At 38.8% G+C, this 22763-nt stretch overlaps 1 protein-coding gene across 8 annotated transcripts in view; it reads right to left on the reverse strand.

The window, feature by feature from the left end:
- The window catches only part of Cadps2 (calcium dependent secretion activator 2), a 426292-nt gene extending 424215 nt beyond the window's left edge, over nt 1–2077 (reverse strand). For all 8 annotated transcript variants that reach the window (XM_090333225.1, XM_090333224.1, XM_090333226.1 and 5 more), the window contains exon 1: nt 1642–2077. In XM_090333225.1, coding sequence (XP_090189351.1) covers nt 1642–2010 — 369 coding nt within the window. In that variant the 5' untranslated portion in view covers nt 2011–2077. The remainder of the gene's footprint in view (nt 1–1641) is intronic.
- Nucleotides 2078–22763: the final 20686 nt, after the last annotated feature.

Consider the following 22763-nt stretch of genomic DNA (forward strand, 5'->3'; position numbering starts at 1 on the left):
TCGCAGTACAAATGTGAAAACTTACACTTAGTTAAAGAATGCCTACTAGAGTTGAGAGCTGCTTGTGTTGGAGGCCAGAAGATGCAATGGGTGACAGCCTGGGATCAGACTCAACACAAACAACAGAGGACTGAAGAAAACACCTCAAGGCATTCAACCCTGACCTGAGGATGGTGGCTTCAATCATGTCAAGCAGGATGGTACTGGGAAAGGCAACTCTGACCTATTTCTGTCCTCTACTATGTTGGATCTGGTTGGATTTCTTCTTGCTCTAACATTCTTCTGGTGATCCACCCAGAGAGTTGATTTACCTCAAGACCTGTGTGATTAGCCTTCAGCTTTAGAGGAATACCCCCTCCCGCCACCTCCCTTGAGAGAATGAATGATTCCAAAATAGCTGCCCAGTTTAGTTCTTGTTTAAAAAAAAAAAGTTGGGGAGCATCTTTAATATACAATCTACCCTCTCGTAAGTATATATAATACATGTTAACTATAGTCTGGATTCCCAAATTCAATAAGTTGTTTCCATTAAATATGCACAATATTTACTTGTCAAGCATACATCTAACTGTGGTCATGGGTTATACAGGGAAAATGGCACTATACTGGCATTAGATACACTGATTGCTTTTTCAGAAAATGAGTAAAACTGGGCACATAATTGTGTATTGCCTTGAGCAAACTACAACCTCTGTGGCGTGTTCTCTCCCTTCTCTCTCTCCCCACACTCTAGATGTCTTCAGAACCTTCCAGGCTCAGAGTTCTATTAACAAGGCTTCCAAGACAGTTTCTGTTGTAAACATTTATTCAGTTAGGGCAATTTAAGGCAGTACCTTTCTCTAATACAGAACATCAGACCCTAGGGTCTTGTTTTAAAGCCTGACACAAACTCCTTACCTCTTTGGGAAAAACAGCCGAATAGAAATCTTTGCACACATACGTCCTTTTTCATCACTAGGTGAGCCTGCTCCAACCAAGATTCACTCGCTCATCCCACTCCACTCATACCTTCTTCAGTGTGGGGGTTCTATGTACTTAGCTGAATGGCAATATGGGAAACCTAATGCTTTAACTTTTTCTTCTTCTTTTCTTTTTCCCAAGCTGCCCAGGGAAATCTCTAACCCTACGACCCTAGTGGAGATTTCTCTCTGGCTAGCAGAAGGAAAGTGCTCAGGCTCCACCTGTGTCACTCAGCTCCTTCTTCCCTACAGCAAAGCCCACTTCTAGCCAGGATCATCAGGCCAGCGGACAGCAGTGGAACACTGCTGGTTAGCTATTAAAGTTGATGGGAATTACATTGGAATCCACCAACAGCCCAGCTTGCCCAGGTGCACCTACTGCAGGGCCACAGGCTCTGTCTGTCTGCCTGCCTGTCTGTCTGTCTGTCTGTCTGTGTGACTCGGTCTTAGGTGAAGGTGAAGGTGACAACTCAAGCCAGCTCTGGGGGGCAGGCTTGCCATCAAAGTCCTACCAAGGGGCCCGATAAGGTGAAACAGGCACACACACACACACACACACACACACACACACACACACACACTTGTCACCCTCTCCAGGAACTGCCCCCAGAGAGCTTTGGCTGGAGGAAACCCCACCCCTGGGAGAAGTGGCAGCAGGAGGCGGCCAGTCCCCACCACTCACCTTCTGCTGCCTCCGGGCCATGTCTGTGGGCTGCTTGGCATTGAAGGGGTACGCGATGCACCTCACCACGAACACGTACAGCTGCAGGCGGATCCTCCGGTCCTGTTCCTCGTCCAGCTGCCGCTCGGACTCGTCCCGGCCCTCGCTGAGCACCGAGGGGCTGGGGCTCACGGGTCGGGCCGCTCCGGCTCCGACTCCGGCTCCGACACCACCGCTGCCGCCACCGGAGCGCCCCGGCGCGTCCCGCCGCCCTTCCCGAGCCTGGGCCGGCTGCGCTCGCGGGGCACCGCCGGGCGCCACCAGCACATCGCGGCTCTCCTCTTCCAAGCCCTCGTCCGACTCTTCTTCGCTGGAAGAGGGGTCCAGCATGGTGCTCGGGGGCGGGGAACCCCGCCGATCGGCCCGCGGCCCCGGGGCGCCTCACCCACGCCCCTCTCCGGGCAGCCGCACTCCGCGGATCGCAGGGCGCCGCGGGACTGGCCGCGGCGGAACGAAAGGGAAAGTGGCCCGGGCTCTCCGGACACGTCGAGTTGAGACGCTCGAGTGTTTTTCCTCCCACCGGGGCGGAGGGGGGCGGGCGGGAGCCGGGAGGAGCGCGGAGCGCGGAGACGGGGCGCCGCCGGGATTGAATAGGCGGAGTTAGCGTAGAGGAGGGGGGATGGAGGGAGGGGGGAGACTAGCCTGAGCGCCTGGGGGGTAGCGGAGGGTGCGGGGCAAGGGCTCTCGGTCCGAACCCACGAGCCCCCTCCCGTCTCTCGAGCTCCCTCGATGCCCGCGGACACGGATGCCGAGCGCCCCGCGCGCCCCGGCGCAGGTGGGGAACCTGTGGCGCCTACAACATGCAACACGTGGAATGGAATGTTGAGGAGCGGGCGCGGGGCCGCCCCGTGCGCATGCGCGCGCGCCGCCGCCGCCGCAGCCGCCGCAGCCGCCGCAGCAGCCCCGGCCACGGCCAGGCCCCCGGGGGTGCTTGGATAGCCCCGGGTAGTGAGGGGCCAGGCGGCCACGCGAGGCGCCCGGCCAGAGATCACTGTGCCAGCACCAGCCAGCACCCTCCACGCTCCCCTGTTAGAGGTGATGTCGGCTTCAGGAGCGGGGAGGACAGGTTCACCGCCGCGTCCCGGACCCTAACTTAACACATGGGGTGGGGGGGGGCGGGGAATGTAAAACACGGGCAAGTTCGGGTCTCCACCTGGAAGTCCCTCGCTCTGGCTGCTGTTGATGCTCCAAGTCCAGATCATAAAAGTCATGGCATGTGTATTAAAACGGGCTGGAGCTGGCGGGGCGTGGGGGGGGGACTTTTTTTTTTTTAACTTTGTCTTTTCCACCGCTGACTGCTAGATGGGTTTTGCAGTTGCGCCATGACACGGGGATTCGAAGCAGAGCCTAGCCCGATGGTTTTCTTTTCGTTTCTGGATTGGGGGTTTGAGGCGGACTCAACACCGACTGGGCTCCCGCCACAAAGATTCCACCGCCTGCCGGGCGTCTGGCGCGGATTGCCCTGGGCGGGGCTGAGAGGCAGGGGCAGGGGATCGCCGCCGCCGCCTCCAGTGGGCGTCTGGGGCTCCGCTGCAAGCCCTGCCATAGAAGGCAGGGCGCAGCGCTCTCAGAACTGATTGCCAGTTCCCTGGGTCCCCAGTCCGCACCCAGGGGGGCCGGGGCAGCGTCGGGGGTGCGTTCCGTGCTGGGTAGACCGTGCTGGGATCCGGCTGGCTGGCTGGCGGGCAATGGCGCACAGTGGAACTAATTCACCACCGATTTCCATCACCAGCTCCCAAGCCCAAATAGCAGTTGTTACTCGAGGAGTCAGACACACAAGGGACAGGCTTTCCAGCTACATCTCATGACATTCTCCCCCCGATGGGGAGTCTTACTGATCTACTAATAAAAGGACCTCAACCAAGGCTGGCTGCGAGAGGATGGTTTGGGTTAACAACAGAGAACTGGAAATCTTCAAAAGCGCAGGACTGGTTTACTTGGGGTCAGGTAAACAATAAATGGCAATCTTAACTCAGGCCTAGTACTAATGCATAGCCGCATTATACATGTGCTTGTGTAGCCCTTTGCCATGCGCAAAGCTCCGTGAAAACATGCTCCTACCATAGGCATCTATGTAACCTCCCAAGGCTGCTGGAGCTCATGGAATCGATAAGGAGCCACAGGTTACGGAGATAGCATGAACACATGCTCCAGAATAGCTTGCTGGAATAAGGACTCAACACTGGGCTTTAGTTCCAATTACTGACAATCCTCTCCGTCGTTTGGGTTTATGATAAGTCAGCTTATAAAATATAGGATGTTTATTAAACTGCTGTAATAGCTAAAATGTGAATGAATTCTGAAGAACTTAGGAGCATACTTCGTATAGAAAGTCAAAGGTATATTTCTTTCAGTTTCTGTTATTTACTAATTACCACTATGTAAAGCAATAGCTTCTTGTTTTCTTCCAATTAAAAATGCACAGAAATCAAGGATATCCACCCTTTGGAGTTTGGGGGTTTTTGTTTTTCTTTTTTGCCAGTTCTGGGGCTTGAACTCTGGTCGTGGGCACTGTCCTTGGGCTTTATCAATACTAGAACTCTACCAGTTAAGCCACAGCACCCCTTCCAGCTTTTTCTGTGCATGTGGTACCCAGGAATGGAACCCAGGGCTCTTTCAAGCACTTTACCTCTAGGCCTCAAGCCCAGCCCCAACTTTTGGGGCTTTAAGTAGCATATAAAGGATTTTCTTCATGGAAATGAAAATAATTTAATAAGCTTAACATATATATGACAGTAAAGAGAATGTTTAAATATTCTATTAATGGAAGATACATTGCTTAACAACTATCTTATGTTGAAGCTATGTTGATGTATCTAGAAAAACAAGATAATCATAGTCAAGAAGTTTACTGGCTAAGGAAGAACCAGAAAAAAAAACCAATTTATTTAAAAAGAACACAAATATTGAGATCTTAATCCACTGATAGTTGCAATAATTATGGAGACAACGATAATGCAAATAAGATAACCATTGTTCAGAAAATAGTAAAGCAAGGCTTCCAGGATTATTGATCTATGCCTGAAGAATGATCCATAGCTATTGGAGTGAGAGTACTTTGATTGAGGAACAGCATTTGCCAAGGCAGAAATGATCTACCACATTCAGAAAACTAAATCAAATGGCCTTCCGGAAGTGAAGTATTCATATGAAAATGTAAGCAGTGAGACTGCAAAACAGACAAGTATGGAGCTTGTATGTCATGCTCAGAAATTTAAGCCATATCATTCAGAAGAGGGAACACACTTGAGCTTTAAGTAAAACATAGTATGATCTATAGCTGTTAAAGAGTCAGTTCAACTCAGAGCAATCAGTGTAAGGATAGTGGAATTAGCCAGTGGCAGCATAACAAGACAATATGCTAAGAAAAAAAAAACACATTACACAGAGGCAGGGGGAGAAGGAGAATGATGGAAATCTTGAAATTAAAATGGGACAGGAGGTGGAAAGCTTAAGAAATAGACAAAGAAATTAGTGGTCTGATCTGAGAGAAAGGTTCAAAGATAGAATATGTTTTCCAGGAATAGGAGCCTGATTCATTATAGATGAAATATCAACTGCTAGAAGACACTAGAACTAGTTTCTTCAAATCCTTGAGGAGTTTAGCAACATAGCAGAGAGATATCTTAAAAGTTGGAACTGCAAACCTGTTACTCAACTCTAAAAAATCATTGGTAGGCCTGGTGGGGAAGGGATATGATGAAATCAAGGCAACATTGGCTATGATGTGTTGTATTCATCAATTGTCATGCTGAATTGAAAATGTCATTGGAGCATTGTGTTAGTGGAAGTAGCAGATATGACTGGTAAAGCCCCAAATTACATGTTAAGATGCTAGCCAAAGATTGTTCTTCTTAAACTGCTTTTTCCTTTCCTCTAATGATAGGATGGTTTGCAGAAAACATTATCTAATGAAATATAAACCTGTCCATTAAATGTATACCAACAATTTGAATTAAAATTTTCTTGTTCAAGGCTGAAATTCTATTTGACTTGAGCCATACCTCCAGCCTGAAAATTAAACTTTCAATTTTGTGTCTATATCAGTGTTCTTTCCAAATGTCTACCTTACATATTAGCTTTCTGGGCTATTATGACTTTAGTTGATGTTCTACAATATTACTAAAAGTTGTTATTAGTTTGTGTCATTTAATAAATATATGCAATATACTTGAATTTATTCAATGATTTATCTATGCTTTTGTAAAGATGAGCATAAAACAAGTAGTAGCTATTCCTTTTTAATGAAACACTTCTAATGTTAAGGAAAGATGGATGTACTTTGGCAATAATATGTAAGCAAACTTGAATACTTACAGGTGGACTATTTTATTCCCAAGGATTGATTTGTGCATTTATCTTGGAAGTATTAACTCTTTGAAGTTATTCTTTTTTTTACATAAATATCCACTGCTAGCTAAGAACTACTTTGAAAAATTAGAATGGCAAAGCCACTGAAAAAATAGGAGGACTAAACAACCACAAAATAAACAATAATGGAATTATACATTGTGATGTTAGAGAAAAATCCGAAATATTTCTTAAATTATTTGTGAGTGACTAATCTACTACCTTTTGTAATATAGTAAAGTTATTTTACAACATTGAGAAGAATATTTATCATGTTGAAGAGAATGAACTGTTTTGCAATATTTATATGAGAGAACTGTCAACTATATATTTACAGAAGTAAGAAACTCTAAGATGAATGTTTGAATCCTAGGAAGCAATAACCAAAAGCTTCACTGGCCTCTTTTTACTTCTGTTCATTTCTTTCTCTTTCTTCTACTCAGTAAGAACCTGAATCCTAGCAGAAACAACATTTTATAGCTAATGGATGAAAATATATGCAGGTGATAAGCACAAGTTGACTGGTAAATTAAGAATGATCCACCATACATTCAAAAGGCTATGGCAAAGATTAAGATAATATAATTAACTAACCAGGAGGTGAAGAGTGTAGAATTACAGTTCAAGGTCAGCTCAAGCATGAGAGATCACCACAATCTACCGCCATTAAAGGCTAGATACAAGAGCACATGCCTGTCATCTTAAGTGATGAGGAAAGCACAAATAGAAAATGACAGTTCAGGCCAGACTGAGCATAAAACAATACTTAAAAAGATAGCCAATGCTAAGCTGAACACCTATAATCCCAGCTACACTGGAGGCTGGAATCTGGATTACAGTTCCACAGTAGCCAGGGTAGGAAAGTCTTGAGGTGCTTATCTCCAGTTAACCAGCAAAAGCTGGAAGTATAACTGTGAATCAAGTGGTAGAACACTAGTCTGAGTGAAAAACCTAAGGTACGGTGCACAGGCATTGAATGCAAGCCTCAGTATCATATAAGCACTAAGAACTTTAAAATTTCATAATCATTTTTTTTGTGGGTCATGTGGCTTGAACTCGGCCTGGGCACTGTCCCTAAGCTTTTCAGCTCAAGGCTACCTGGGTGTTGTCCCTGATCTCTACAGCTCAAAACTACCCTTGAGCCAAGCCCCCACTTCTCGTTTTCTAGACATTAATTGGAGATAAGAGTATAGGTTCCTTTTGTGCCCAGGCTGGTTTTGAGCCTTAATCCTCAGATCTCAGCCTCCTGTGTAGCTGGGATTACAGGCGTGAGCCACCATGCCAGCTTCATAATTATTTTAGAAAGCAAAGCTACCAACTAATGTCTGACATGGAAAAAAAAAAAGAAGCTACCAACTTCCTGCTCCTATTAAATTTGTACGTATTCACTATTGATTGATGTTTTTTGACATTGATATGAGAAATTTGAAAGAATAACCAAATATAAGTTGGATTATGAAATTCAAGAGGGGGAAAAGTGGTAGAAACATTGTAATCGATCGTATCAAAGTGTTATGAGGAAAATCTTCCCTTTATATATGTGTATATGATTATTTTTCCAAAAGGTATGTATTTAGCCTGTGTGAGTTCTGAAGGTTTACAGAACCATAAACCATGAGATATTTTTGTGGCACAAGAGAAAACTGACGAATTTTTATTATAAATAGATAAAGCAGTAACTATTTTTCCCTACAGTTTTCATAGATGTTTTTATACTTCCATGGGTGTTGCCATACGCATTTTCTGCCAGTCAATAACATGTTATCAAGTGCCCGTTTTGTACTATGCACTCTACTAGGGTGCTGTAAGAGAATTGCATGAATTTCATTGATTGGCTAGGAATTCAACCAATATCTTGATGAGAACTCTGCTGTTAAAAACATAAAAGGCAATATTTCAACAAAAAAAATCTCAAAAGAGGAACCTAGAATTTACTGGAGAGAAAACTGTACGAAAAATTACATCAAGTGGGAAAAGTAAAGATTTATCTTTATTAACTATAAACTCTATCCTTTAACAGTTACTATAAAACTTTTTTCACAGGATCTACTTTCATACTGGAAAGATATTAACGATCATGAAAGCTTTTGCTTATGTGGATTGCAGGATTGCATCTATCGATCTTTCTTGTGTTGGAGTTTTGAGACAAGACTGGGAAGAAGGCTCATGAGACCCTATCTGAGAAAAGTTTTAAAAATCTGAAAAAAACAGATATGGAGACAAGGATAAAGTAGAGTCAGCTTACACACACACACACACTGAATTCATTATTGTATTTTGCACTTTGAAGGGATCTTTTATGTACTGATATATTTGATATATTGTTATGTATTGGTCATTTAGAGAACACTGGATCACTGAATTATAGATCTTCAAATGTCCTTATTATGCTATATCAGAAATGTGACATTTATCAATAACCACCAACCTCAAAAGAAAAGTCTTTAGCATTGACAGCAATCAAGCCCACGGTGGCAGATGCAAATTTTACAAAACTATAATTTTCTCTTGAAAACTTGAATTTTACTGCCGGCAACAGTACTGTCAATTGTTTTCACTAAGATGACAGGTTTGCTTTGTTCGCTTTTGAGAAAATGTCTCCTAAATATTTCCAGGCCTAGATAATTATAATTTTTCTGTCAGTTTTTCTCCCAAGTGAAAACGGGGTTCCATGAAGCTACACCCAGTTCAGCTTGTAGCTCAAACAGAGGTGCTTTATGTAATATTTCTACTTTGGCTCTCAGGGCAAATATACCCAATGGATGAGATTTAACAAAAGTAACAGCCTCTACTGCTTAACCAAGGTGTCTCATTCCTAAGAGACCAGATGCTTGTATTCCCCTGTGGGTGTGAAGAGGAAGGGATCGTAGGGTTGCTTGTATATCCAGTCCATACCTTGACTCATGTGGAGACGCCTCACAGCACTGTTCTGCAGCATCAATGCAAGTCCAACACATGAAAAGAAAGACAGTTTAGGATTCTCATGAAGATAGTTTAGAAGTAAAGAGTAAGAGTTTAATATTGTATACATTTATATTGTGTATATATTGTATTTGTTTGTTTGTTTACTTATTGATTGTGAGGCTTGAACTAAGGGCTTGGATGTTGTCCTCGAGCCTCTTTGTGCCACTTTGAGTTGGGTTTTGGGTTTTTTTTTTTTTAGTTTTTGAGTGGTTTATTAGAGATAAGAGTCTCATGGGGTATGTGTTGGGCTGGAGGGGAATGGGGCGACTTTTCTGCCAAGGTTGGCTTCAAAGCTTCAAATCACGATCTTCAAATCTTAGCCTCCTCAGTAGGATTACAGGCTTGAGCCACTGGCACCCAGTTCATAGTGTGTGTGTGTGTGTGTGCGTGTGTGTGTGTGTGTGTGTGTGTGTGTATACACATATGTATATACATATATATGTATTTAAATATTATATATAAGGTATATGTACTCTCTCTCTATATATATATATTCAATATTGTGAACTACCATGAAAAAAAAATCTCTGTGTCTTTAACTATATAATTGAACAAGAAGTACGTTGGTACATTGGTAAGCAAATACTTACCTTAAGTGTTAACTCTGCCTGTTTAAAGACCAAGTGAAGTATTACACCCCAGGTAATTCTATTATACTTAAAGATGTAGATTCTATTTTCTTTTATAGCTAAGGGGATCAGGTATCTGACCTTTTGTGAATTATTTTTTGCCAGTCCTGGGGCTTTGTACTCAGCATCTGAGCATTCACTGAGCACTCACTGTCTTTGGGCTTTCTCAAGGCTAGTGCTCTACCACTTGAGCCACAGAACCAGTTCTGGCTTTTTCTATATATGTGGAATCAAGGAGTTGAATCAGGTTCTTCGTGCATGCTAGGCAAGCACTCTACCACTAGGCCAAACTCCTGGCCCCCCTTTGTGAATTTTTATGCAAACTCCCCTTCAAAAGAAAAGTATATTGTAATATAATAGTTCTATAATATTAATAAAGTAACCTTTTAAGTCAGCATTTTGCTGAGTAGCTCAAACTGACTTCTAACTTATAACCTGCTTCCTGAGTCTTGAGATTTCACATGTTTACTATCATGGCCAGCACAAAATTAATTTTTATAGAAAGACATGTAATAGCCTATAAGCTTCTATTTAACATCTAATGATTAATGAGTTGGACCTTAATTCAAGCATTATGCTATCATAAATCTGAACGTTCCCTGAATTTCCTATCAAGCTAAAAACTGTCCATATCTGAGATGTGAACATAAAATACGCATATGGTTTAATTATAATTTTCAACTTAACATTATTTTTCTATTAATATGAGCATTTATAGAAATGTCTTAGTTTTACTAAAGCAATTACAAATTTATATTTGATAAATATTCTAAATTTTGAGTTTAGCTTATATTATATTATTTCTAATAAAAACATTGCCAAACTCTCGGGCTGGAAGTTTGGCCTAGTGGTAGAGTGCTTGCCTAATACACACAAAGACTGGGGTTCAATTCCTCGGTACTACATACATAGGAAAAAAAAAATGGAAGTGGTGCTGTGGCTCAAGTGATAGAGCTCTTGCCTTAAGAATGTCCAAGGACAGTGCTCAGGCCCTGAGTTCAAGGCCCAGAAGTGACAAACAACAACAACAAAACATTGCCAAACTCCTAGTATATAGTGGAAGCTTGAGGATGAAGCCCAAATTACACACATATATTTGTATGTATAGTTGCGAGAGTATACCTATGATACATATGCTATATTGTATAATTTGGTAACCACCATTATATTTTGACCATCCTAAGTAATATAAAATTTAATCCATAGCACTATTTTATATAATTTAGTTGTCAAGGGAAATGACTCAATATCAAACAGAAGTGTGTAGGTGTGTATGTATGTATGTGTGTAGCTTCTGAGAATGTTATGTGTATGTATCTGTGTATGTGAGATAGCTTCTGTATCTAAAAATTACTTTCTACCACAAGGTGGATTGTTTATCTTTTGTCTTCCATTTTTCACTCATCGAAAGCATAATCAGAAAGAAATGCATATTATAATAAAGAGAATACAATCTAAAATTACACAGGCACTCCACGGAGTACAAAAATGTCTAACTTGTGGGCCAAATGAATGACACTCTATTTTTCTAAGGAGAAGATCCAAAATTTTTACCACAGACAGCATGATACTAAAATTCTAGAAGCCACTCTATCTGTGTTTTGATTAACATTTACATATCCTGTGCCTTTATTCCATGTTTGATAACAAAAGGAAAGTCACGATTAAAGGATATGGGATATACTTAAGGAAGTACATTTTTATGTCACTGAGGATTTATATTCACCAATTTTCCTGCTATCTCCTTAAACTGGAATTGTGCTCTATATTAAAATATTGTAAGAATTGTTAAGAAGTGTTTCTTTTAAAATATCTTTCTAAAATAAATGTGTAATAAAATATATGAGTGATAGTTGGGAACATAAATCACTTATGAAAAGAATTAAATGCTAGATATGCATACAAGTCTTCACTACTATTCCAGAGTTTCAGACGAAAATTAACTGGCCAGTTTCTCAAATTTGGGAGTATGACTCAGATCAAGTAAAGTTACTTCTACGTTTTTGTAATTCTCTAGTTTTATACATCTGTTTACATAGGGACATTCAGTTTCTTCTTAGAATAGACAGCATTCTAGGACAAGTGTTTGAAAATTCTTGTGTTCCTTCTAAGTAGAATTCCTAATTTTGAAAAGAATAAAGAAGACTGTGCCTTTGCTTATCATAGCACAACGATCACACACATCTGGGTATGTAGTTAATGCTGAATTTTCTCCACTAGTCACTTTTTATTTAATTGAAAAGTGTTTTAATTCCCAAACTCAAGTGCTTTTCTTTGACTCCAGATTTTACAAATATAGAAATATCCATGAGATGGTGCTGTATCTTTAATTTAATTTGGTCAAAAACATATCTACTACATTTGTGGTTAAAAAGACAGAGCTAAAGTTTCACCTTAAATAAAGTTTTATGCTATACAAATGATAATGGATATATCATAAAAATGTAATTTAGTTTTCACATATCATGTAGTTGTTGAGGTGTCTTTATTCCAGATCGAATTGCCAACTATAGATTTAAAAAAATAATTAGAGTTCTCCTTCCAACCACACTACATACAAATGCCTGTATCATTTGTCTAATATAATATTAATTTCTACCAACATCACTAGTAGTCTTTAAAAGTCCTTTATATATCTGATTTGACTGGAAATTAGAAATGACCTCAAATGCAAACATTTGTTTTTAAATGTAAATGAATTGTGAAGGAAATAATTTTATACTCAATGAGGGAAAGATAATTTAAATATACCACCTATTTCTGATACAGGGGGGATTCTGTATGGAAAACAAACATTGCATTTCTCATTTAATTGTTAAAAATAAACTGATTTTGTAAGAAAGAATTCTTCAAACAAGTGAAATGGCTCTTTATTTTTATCATAAATAATTTTTATTTATTTATCTTTTGCCAGACCTGGGGCTCGATCTTGGCCTGACATTTTCCTAGGGCTCTCTCAAGGCTAGCACTCTACCACTTGAGCCACAACACCACTTCCAGTTTTTTCTGTGTATGTGATATCAAGGAATTGAACCCGAGGCTTTGTGCATGCTAAGCAAGCACTCTACCACTAGGCAACACTCCCAGCCCTACCATAAATAATTTTATGTCAAGGGAATGAAAAGCTTTTATTTGGTTTTTAATTGTGGTAGAGATACCAAGGTGGCTGAGAAAGCATATTAGCATTTCATTGGAAGACTAGGGAAAAGAAAACCTTGGACTCATGAAGGTAAAAGAACCTGGCAGAACCAAATCCCCACCATGGAAATACACAAATATCTCAAATGGGAAACTCACTGCTATGATTGGAAGAACATTTAGTTTCCTCAGTTTTCTTTCCTTTCAGTTGTTCTGCATTTTCTCGGCCTTTGAACCATGAAGCGCTGAATACCACCACCAATACATCTCTCAACACCAAACATTACCATCATTTTTCAGATGCCTTTGAATAACCTTAGTAGCTTTGTGTTTCAAAGTAGCAGAAATTAACAAATAGGTATTATTAAAAGGCTAAATATGTCAATCAGCTTTTTTCTGCCAGCAGGATATGCTAGTCTTTTTCAAAATGATCCAGTCTCAACCTCCTATGAAGCTAGGATGACATGCATGTGTCTCTACATGTAGCTATTAGTTGAGAAGAGATCCCAGACTTTCCTGTTAGGAAAAATCTTGATAGGTAGAATTACTACTTTAGCTGGATTCATCAGTATCTATTGCCAGATAATATCTTTTAATTTATTTTTGTACTTTGTTAAATCAATTCCAAGAGTAAATTATGTGTTCACTTTGTCTGCTTGACTTTATATTATTAAGTACCTTGTTGTCATGAGAAAATACACCTTTATTAAGTGACAAAAATGATAAATAATTCTAATAAATATTGGATTCCAGATTTGTGAAGGCATTTTTACCTTCTCAGAAATTCGTCCAGAATATAGCATTTTTATTTCTTTCCTACCATATATTGTATCTTACATAATCTGCAACAGAAGTTTAAATAATACTTGGGTTAATATAAACTAAATCCCCATGGAAAAGTTAAAAGTATTCAATTTGAAATAAAAAATTAAAATAAAAAAACTAACAAATCAAAGGACTGGATCTATAACTCATATACAGAACATTTCCTTAGCATACTTAAGGCCCTGAGTCTGACCTTCACTGGGTGATACCAAAACAAAACAAGAAATGAAAAATAATTTCTATAACAATGTTGTGCTTTTATGCAGTGGGGAAAAATAGCTTTATGATGTATAAATTGTATCTTATCAACATTGAGGTGACTAAGGTAAACATTATTTACCAGCTGTGTTTGTACTTCCATTTTCAAAAAGTAGACCAGCAGGATCTGCTGAAATAAATAATACTTCGCCAGGTGCTTTGGAGTAGATCAAAAAGAAGATAAATGCCTCTATTTAGAAAGGCACTATAGGAAATCTGATATCAGTCAAGAGACCATGAAGAATGTAAAAAGCGAAAGCTACAGACTGGGGTGGGGAGTGGGATTACAGTTTAATTGATATTGATAAATAGATATTTATTTAAAATTTTACTTGGAGCCAGGTACTATCACTATCATAAGTGAAGGGAATGAACAAAATAGAATTTTCCTTTCATGAAACAAAGTTTGGGAGCCAAAATAGGTATTAATACAAAACGTAATTTAATAATGATGTTCTGAAATGTTAAAAGTTAAGATTTCTGGGTGCAGTGAGGTTATGTACTGTGATCTACACTGGCAGCATTAAAAGTGGCATTTTAAAACATCTTAAGGAAAAAATAAATTTAAAAAATCTTAAAGAGTAAGTTTCACAGTATATCTGGGATTTGCTAAAAAAAAATATGGAGGGTAGGGTATGGAGGGTGATGATTTGGTTGAAATAAGAAGATTCCATTTTTTTCTTAAAGAATATGGCTCATAATTTCAGAGATAAAATTATACATTTATATATAATACAGACACCCCCTCCCCCTCACACACACCACAGCTTTAGGCAGAGACAGGACATTTGAAGGCCAGAGGGCAAATAGAAGATTTCTGAAAGAGATCCAGCGTGGCTAGAAGACATTGCAGGAGCTTTGGGACCAGACAGAAAGCTTTGTTCTTTATCTTTATTTTTAGAGAAAATAGTGATAGGCATCAGAATTATTTTCATATTTTTAATAATAAAATCACTGAGGGTGTAATGTGGAGATTAGAAGAAGGCAAGAATAGCTGAAGATAAAGGGAAATGTGGAAAACAGAATTACTTAAAAGCAAGAGATTATATGGGCTAGGAGCATAGCCTAGTGGTAGAGTGTTTGCGAAGTTCTAGGTTCGATTCCACAATACCACATACTCAGAAAAAGCCAGAAGTGGTGTTGTGACTCAAGTGGCAGAGCACTAGCCTTGAGCAAGGACAGTGCCCAGTCACTGAGTTCAAGCCCCAGGACTGGCAAAAAAAACCCAAAAAACCAGAAGCAAGAGTATATAAATAAAAATGAAATGCCTTCATAAAATTCACAAATTCGTATTAGACAAAAACTGAGGGGAGGGATAATGTTAAGACTGTCATTTAAGTTGGTACAATTTTGAGCTTAAGAAATGATTTACATAAAAATTGTTTACCAAAATAGCACTTTAGTCTTTAGTCATGGTGCATGGTGTCTTCTTTATATCACACAACTTTCTTCTTTGTTGTTTTTTTTTGTTTGTTTGTTTGTTTGCTAGTCCTGGGCTTGAGCTCAGGGCCTGAGCACTGTCCTTGGACTTTCTCAAGGCGAGCTCTACCACTTGAGCCTCAGCACCACTTCTGGCTTTTTCTAGGTGTGTGGTACCGCGGATTCGAAGCTGGGTCTTTGTGCAAGCACTCTACCACTAGGGCAAATTCCTGGCCCTCTTTTAAAATAGTTAAATGCTGAACATGTTGCTAAATTCTTCCTATTTAATTTGGTTTGCTTTGTATTCTGAGGATCATAAATTAGGTAAGATTTCAAGAGTAGGGAAAAACTAGTTTTAATAGACTAGATCTTGATAAGAAATCCAGTATATGAATTATATTTCTATTCTGCCTGTTCAATCTGTGATTATTTATTGTACAGATTCTCCAGCCAGTACAACAGCTTTATTCGTGAGACAATAGGTTGGAAATGAACTTTACAGTTTGGGGATGGGAGGGGTGGGGAGGTAGTTGCAGGGGGAGGGAAAGTAAGAAAAAACAAGGGAGGGGATAACAATGTTCAGCAAGAAATGTATGTTCTAAAATCTATGTGCCAGTGATTGCATATAGAGACTCCCTTCTCGTTCGTTAAACATGACATTTGAAATATGATATAAAAACTATGTTAATAAAATCTTTAATAAAAAATTACTTAAAAAAGAATTCACTCACTACCTTACATATGCAGCTGTAACCTCTCTGTACATCACTTTGAAAATAAAATTTTTAAAAAGAGAAATAGAAGAATTACAAGCAAATGACTATGGTCTATATGGTCTATGGATGACTACAATAGATATATAGGAAGTAAAATGCAGGTGTCATTACAACAAAAATCTACAACAAAACTAATTAAAAATGATCTTTGCCTTCCTTTCTTTCAATACTATGGGTAATGTATAATTCTCAATTATATGTCTAATGACATTGATGGGTTAATTTATATAGCTAGCATATATTAACTAGAGGGCCAGAAATAGCCCACAGTTAGAAATAGCTAGTAAGATGTTAGCTGAAACAAAGAGAAGTTCTCTCAAAATCTTCAGGAGAATTTATATAACAATATAAAACTTGATTGGTCTAAAATGAAAGATACTTAAGGAAAATTGATCACTTCCAGAAAATTTCATGTTAGCAATACCAGTTCAAATGTTCCAGTCTAACAAGAAAGTTGAGAGTTTAAGTGATCCTTTAAGTATATTACAAAAACCTTTCTCTTGAAATCATCAAAGAAGTTTTAAGACAAAAACTGGCAGCTTAGGATATAATAGCAGATTGAACAAGTCACGTAATGTCTCTCTCTAAATTTTTCTTTGATTTGATGTGAGGAGCAAGCTATTCACCATATCTGTTGCCTGAACTCTAAAGGAATCCAATGCAAATACCTACCTTAAACAAAAAGGCATTGTTACATCATATCTTGCTTTATGGCAAAGGCCAAACAACAATGAACAGTTTCTTCCTTACATAGCAAACTAATTTTCCAATCCTGAAGTTCATTTAACAGTATCCTGAAGAACCTGTATAAAACAAAACAAAACAAAACAAAAAACCTACCCTGGTGCTGGTGGCTCACGCCTATAATCCTAGCTATTCAGGAGGCTGATCTCTGAGGATCAGGGTTCAAAACCAGCCCTGGCCCAAAAGTCCAACAGACTCTAATCTCCAATTAGCCACTAAAAAACCCAAAGTGGCACTGTGGATCAAGTGGCAGCACAGTAGCCTTGAGCTGAAGAGCTAAGGGACAGCGACCAGGTCCCCTTACTGACAAAAACAAACAAAAAACACTGTGCTGTTTTAATTCTGGAACAAATATTAAACTCAAACAGCTTCCCATATATAAAACACTCTGTAAACTGTCAAGTATTCTAAGACTATGGAAACACACATTTAATCCTAAAACTTACAGTATATTGGTTTGAGTATCTTTAGTCGTAGAGTAGGAAATGATTGGATATCAAATGAGAGTGTACTGCTCTAAGAGAAAGTGATTTCCTTGATTTTTCCCCATTATTGTCAAGAATAGAATTGATTATTTCCCTAATCATAAGTATACTTTGTGCTTCTGCAATTAAGGAGCTAAGCAGACTTAAAAATCACTTATTTAATGTAAGACTACTTAATACACATTATGCACAGATCTGGGCACTAAGGATATTGGGGAAAATCTTTTCAACCTTGTGATTAGTTTCCCTCTGCTGGCTCACATCTATAATCCTAGATACTCAGGAGTATGAGATCTAGAGTATGTACAGCTCAAAGCCATCCTGGGCAAAAAAGGTAGCAAGGCTTCATATTGAATTTATCAACAAAAGACCAGATAGGAGTCATGGCTTTAAGTGGTAGAGTACCAGTCAAGCAAATAAATAGAGCATGTGTAATGTTCTGAATTCGAATTTTAATATCAACAAAAACAAAACAAAACAAAAATTCTTGCATTTTCCTAATAGTTTGAACATTTTTCAAAGCACATTAATATTTTTCACATTCTTACAGTGATCTTTTAATGAAATGGAAGTGTTTAAAAATACTTTATCATGATTGGGTAAATGCCAAGTAGTGGAAACAAGGACACACTAAAGCCACTAGAACAATGATGTTCATTGCAGCACTATTTACCATAGCAGTTGATGAGTGGATCAGGTATTCATACACAATGGAATTCTATGCTATTGTCAGAAAGAACATTGCCCCATTTGTAAGGAAATGGAAAGACTTATAAACAATCATATTAAGTGAAGTAAGCCAGACTCAAAGGAACATAATCTCAATGATTTCCCTCATTTGTCATAATCAGTAGAAACCTTGGGCTCTCCTAGTAGAGATTTACAACAGAACAAAACCTAGAAACATAAGGCCATATAATATGATGCTAAATGAAAGGACCTCCAGGATATAGAAACAAAAGCCATATAATGAGTTATTGTTGTCCTTAATGTACGATGTTATCTATCATTTCTTTTGCTCTTCCTTGGTTATCTTATATTGTCACAGTATTTCACCTTGTTATCTGATATATTATATATATATATGTGTGTATTTGGTTATTTGAAATTGGATAGGGAAGGGGGGAAAACAAGATGGGTGGGGTGGGGGTTGGGGGAGGGAAATGGGGATCAAGACATGAGAAAGGATATCAGTGTTTGTGAAGTAATGCAGCTTCTATCTGGTGAATATAATGTAACCCTTCTATAAATTACAATAAAAATATATGAAAAAATGCTTTATTAAGATTGAACTATCTTAAATTTCAGACTCAAACTTTCTTCAGACTTATAGGTCTTTACTGGGTCAACGTTAGCTTTCGCTGCATGTCTGAAAATAGCTCGGTCTTTCCTTACATGTCATTGTGCCACTTACATTGAGAGATAACAGCCCTCCCCCAACTCAAATTGAGTGAAATAAGCACTGAGTATTAATTATTCCCTCTTGCCTGTGCTGAGCCAGACTAAGTTGTGCTTTTATCTTACAGTCTGGTTATATACCTGCTGTACCTGTCTGCCATCTTCCTTGTAGCTATCCAGGATATGTTCTTCACAAAGGGATGGCAGAAGTAGAAGAGAACCCATTCCTGCACACATATTGTAAGCCTTTGTCTTTGTTGGCTAACATCCCATTGGGATTTGCTTCAAAAATCAATAGCAGTCTTCAAAAGTCCTTTGAAATACCCAATGTGATGAAAATTAGAAATGACTTTGTATGCAAACACTTCCTCTTAAATGTGAAAAAGTTTGTCAGAAGCAAAGAAATAGTGAGCTACTGGAGGCTATAAAGAATAATGTGAAGGGTTTGACCCACTCTATAGCTTTGTTTTATACCAGTAGTCTCACACATGTATGCATTTGTCAAAACTCAACAAATTACATAGTTTAAGTTGATAAAATTGACCATTCGTAGACTGTAATTTAAAGCAATTCACAAGGTCAAATCCAAAGTCATTATTTAAGAAAAGGTATATTGGGCCAGGAGTTTGGCCTACTGGTAGCACGCTTGCCTCGCATGCACGAAGACCAAGGTTCAATTCCTTGGTACCACATACATAGAAAAAAGCTGGAAGTGGTGCTGAGGCTTAAGTGGTAGAGCTCTAGCCTTGAGAAAGTCCAATGACAGTGCCCGGGCACTAAGCTCAAGCCCAGGACTGGCAAAAAAAAAAAAAAAAAATTGGGGCCGGGAGTTTGGCCTAGTGGTAGCGTGCTTGCCTAGTATGCACGAAGACCTGGGTTCGATTCCTTGGTACTACATACATAGAAAAAAGCCGAAAATGGTGCTGAGGCTCAAGTGGTAGAGCTCTAGCCTTGAGAAAGTCCAAGGACAGTGCTCAGGCCATGAGCTCAAGCCCAGGACTGGCAAAAAAAAAAAAAATGGTATATGGACCAATACTTTCAGCACAAAGCTGAAGACAGGATCCAAAAAAGAAAAAAAAAATCAGTAGGCTATAGAATAAAGGAGAACACTTTTGAAGACTGAGATACCAGAGGATCCTTCATATTTCTTTTTTTTAATTTAAATTTTATTTTTAACTGTTGTGGTAATGTATAGAGGGGCTAACAGTTACATTCACCAGGTAGTAGGTGCATTATTTCTCACATTTTGATATCCCTTCTCATGTTTCCCCATTTCTCTCCCTCCACCCCATTCCAATCATCTTGTTTTCTCCTCTTCCCTTTCCTATTTCAAATAAACAAACAAATGTTTATATAATATACCAGGTAACAAAGTCAGATACAGTAACAATATGAGATTAACCAAAGGGCAAAAATAGAGAAGAGAAATACCTTCATATTTCTTGCCTGACATTTGCTCCCACTCAAGATTGCTTTGAGAATCCAACAAAGCACTGAGTATTGGTATATGGTGAGCTGGGTAAATAGTAGGCATTGTTATTTCTACATGACTCTTTATTGAATGGATCCCATCTTCAGAGCTCAAATAACAATCTGGTTTTCTGACATTCATAGGAAGGATATTTATTTCCTAGTAAGCATGGATTTGGCTCCAAGACAAATGTTTATACTTTGCTGAGGCCATTTCAAGTGGCTACAGTAATAAAAAAAATTCATCTACAGGAAGTTCTATTAGGTAAAGGATGCTAATTTTTCATTTTTATTAAAAGCATACCTTTATTTCCACCTTCTGATTCAGATGCATTTTCAGGCACCCCAAAATCCAGCTTAGTAAAGTGTGCATCTTTATATTTTCTAGGTTCTTCATAGTATCTGTTTCCTTTCCTTCCTTTCCTTCCTTTCTTTCTTTCTTGCTTGCTTTTGCGGGTCATGGGGCTTGAACTCAGACACTGTCCTGTCCCTGAGCTCATCAGCTCAAGGCTACTGCCCTACCCTAGGGCCTGGGTGTTGTCCCTGAACTCTTCTGCTCAAGGCTAGTGGTTAATTGGAGATAAGAGTCTCAGGTCCTCTTATGCCCAGGCTATCTTTGAACCTTGATCCTCAGATCTCAGCTTCCTGAGTAGCTAGGATTGCAGGTGTGAGCCACCTGGCTTCTGTGTTTCTTTTCTAAAAGAAGTACATAAGAATTATACAACATACTGTGGAAATGATCCCTGAAATCTACAGCTAAAAATATTGAATACTCCAAAACTAATCTTCAAAGAAACAACCATCCCATTAAAAGATGGTCCAAAGACTTAAAGAGAGCCTTCTCTGAAGAAGAAATAAGAATGGCCTATAGATACATGAAGAAATGCTCGACATCTCTGGTCATAAAAGAAATGCAAATCAAAACAACTCTAAGATTCCACCTCACTCAAGTTAGAATGACCATGATCAAGAAATCTAATAACAACAGATGTTGGTGGGAGTGTAAACTGGTTCAACCACTATGCAAAGCAGTATGGCAGTTCCTCAAAAGACTAAACACAGAGCTCCTCTATGACCCAGAAATTCCACTACTTGGCATTTACCCAGCCGTCCAGAAACAAGGACACACACTAGCACAACGATGTTCATTGCAGCACTATTTTCCATAGCAAAGATATGGAACCAACACAGATGCCCCTCAGTAGATGATTGCATCAAAAAGATGTGGTACTTATATGCAATTGAATTCTATGTTGCCATCAGAAAGAATGACATCACCCCATCTGTAAGGAAATGGAAAGGCTTGGAAAAAACTCATATTAAGTGAAGTAAGCCAAACCCAATGGAACATAGACTCAATGGTTTCCCTCATTTGTAAAAATCAGTGCACACCTAGGACTCTCCTAGCAGAGGATTACAATAGTGCAAAATCAGATACATAAGGTCATATAGGATGAAGCTAAATGAAAGAATCTCCAGGATATGGGAACATAAGCTTTATCTTGTGTGATTGTTGTACTTAATGTACTATGTTACCTCTTCTCTCTTGTTGCCCTTTGGTTAATCTCATATTGTTACAATATCTGACTTTGTTACCTGGAATATTGTATAAATGTTTATTTGTTTTTTTGAAATAGAAAAGGGAAGGGGAGAAACAAGATGATTGGGAGGGGGTGGATGGAGGGAATTGGGGACAAAAACATGAGAAGGGGTATCAATGTGAGAAGTAATGCATCTACTCTCTGGTGAATATAACTGTAACCCCTCTACACATCACAATTAAAAAATGAAAAATAAGGGAAGGAAAGGGTTGGGTAGAAAGAGTGAGAATGTTGATAGGGGTGATCGTGATCAAGATTCATAAACTGCTGTGGTAAATGAAAACTCCTTGAACAACTACTTAAATAATCTAATTCTAGTGATACTGTCTCTATAAGGTTGTCTACACCTTCTCTATAAAATTAAGTTCCTTCTTTTGCAATTGCCAATTAGCTTTCCTTCAAGTCATGACTGTATTACATGTGATGTGTTTTTATACCTTGTTCCCAAAGTAGAACTGAAATATTTTCTTATTTTTGTAATTTCCTCACTGTAGTACCTGATGACTAGATATGGTTAAAAATACTCATTGACTAAAATTAGGAATAGAATAGAAATAAGTTAGTAAAAGATCATGGACCTCATCTCACCCTATTCTTAAAAAGCAATATGCACCAAAAATTCTGCTTGTGAGTTATACCTTAATAAAATTGACTTTTAAGAAGCTTCTAAATCTTTATTGCAACTTCCACTGCATGTGGGTCAGAAAATGATTCTCTTTTTTCATTGGTCTTTACTTAATCATACTATACAAAAATATATTCTTGCTAAGGGATCTCAATGGACACTCTTCAGAAAAAGAAGTACATATGGCCAATAAATACATGAAGAAATTCTCAACATCACTGATCATAAATGAAATACTGCCAGAATGGCCACCATCAAGAAGACAAATAAAAATGCTTATAAAGCTGTGGGAAGAAGGGACTTAAGTATATTTTTAGTAGGATAGTAAACTATGGAAATTGGCATGTTGAATCTTCAGACAACTAAACATAGAGCTATTATATGGTGCAATAATGCTACCC

This window comes from Megascapheus bottae, chromosome 5 (assembly GCF_031878675.1).
Source record: "Megascapheus bottae isolate mThoBot1 chromosome 5, mThoBot2.hap1, whole genome shotgun sequence".
NCBI lineage: Eukaryota > Metazoa > Chordata > Mammalia > Rodentia > Geomyidae > Megascapheus > Megascapheus bottae.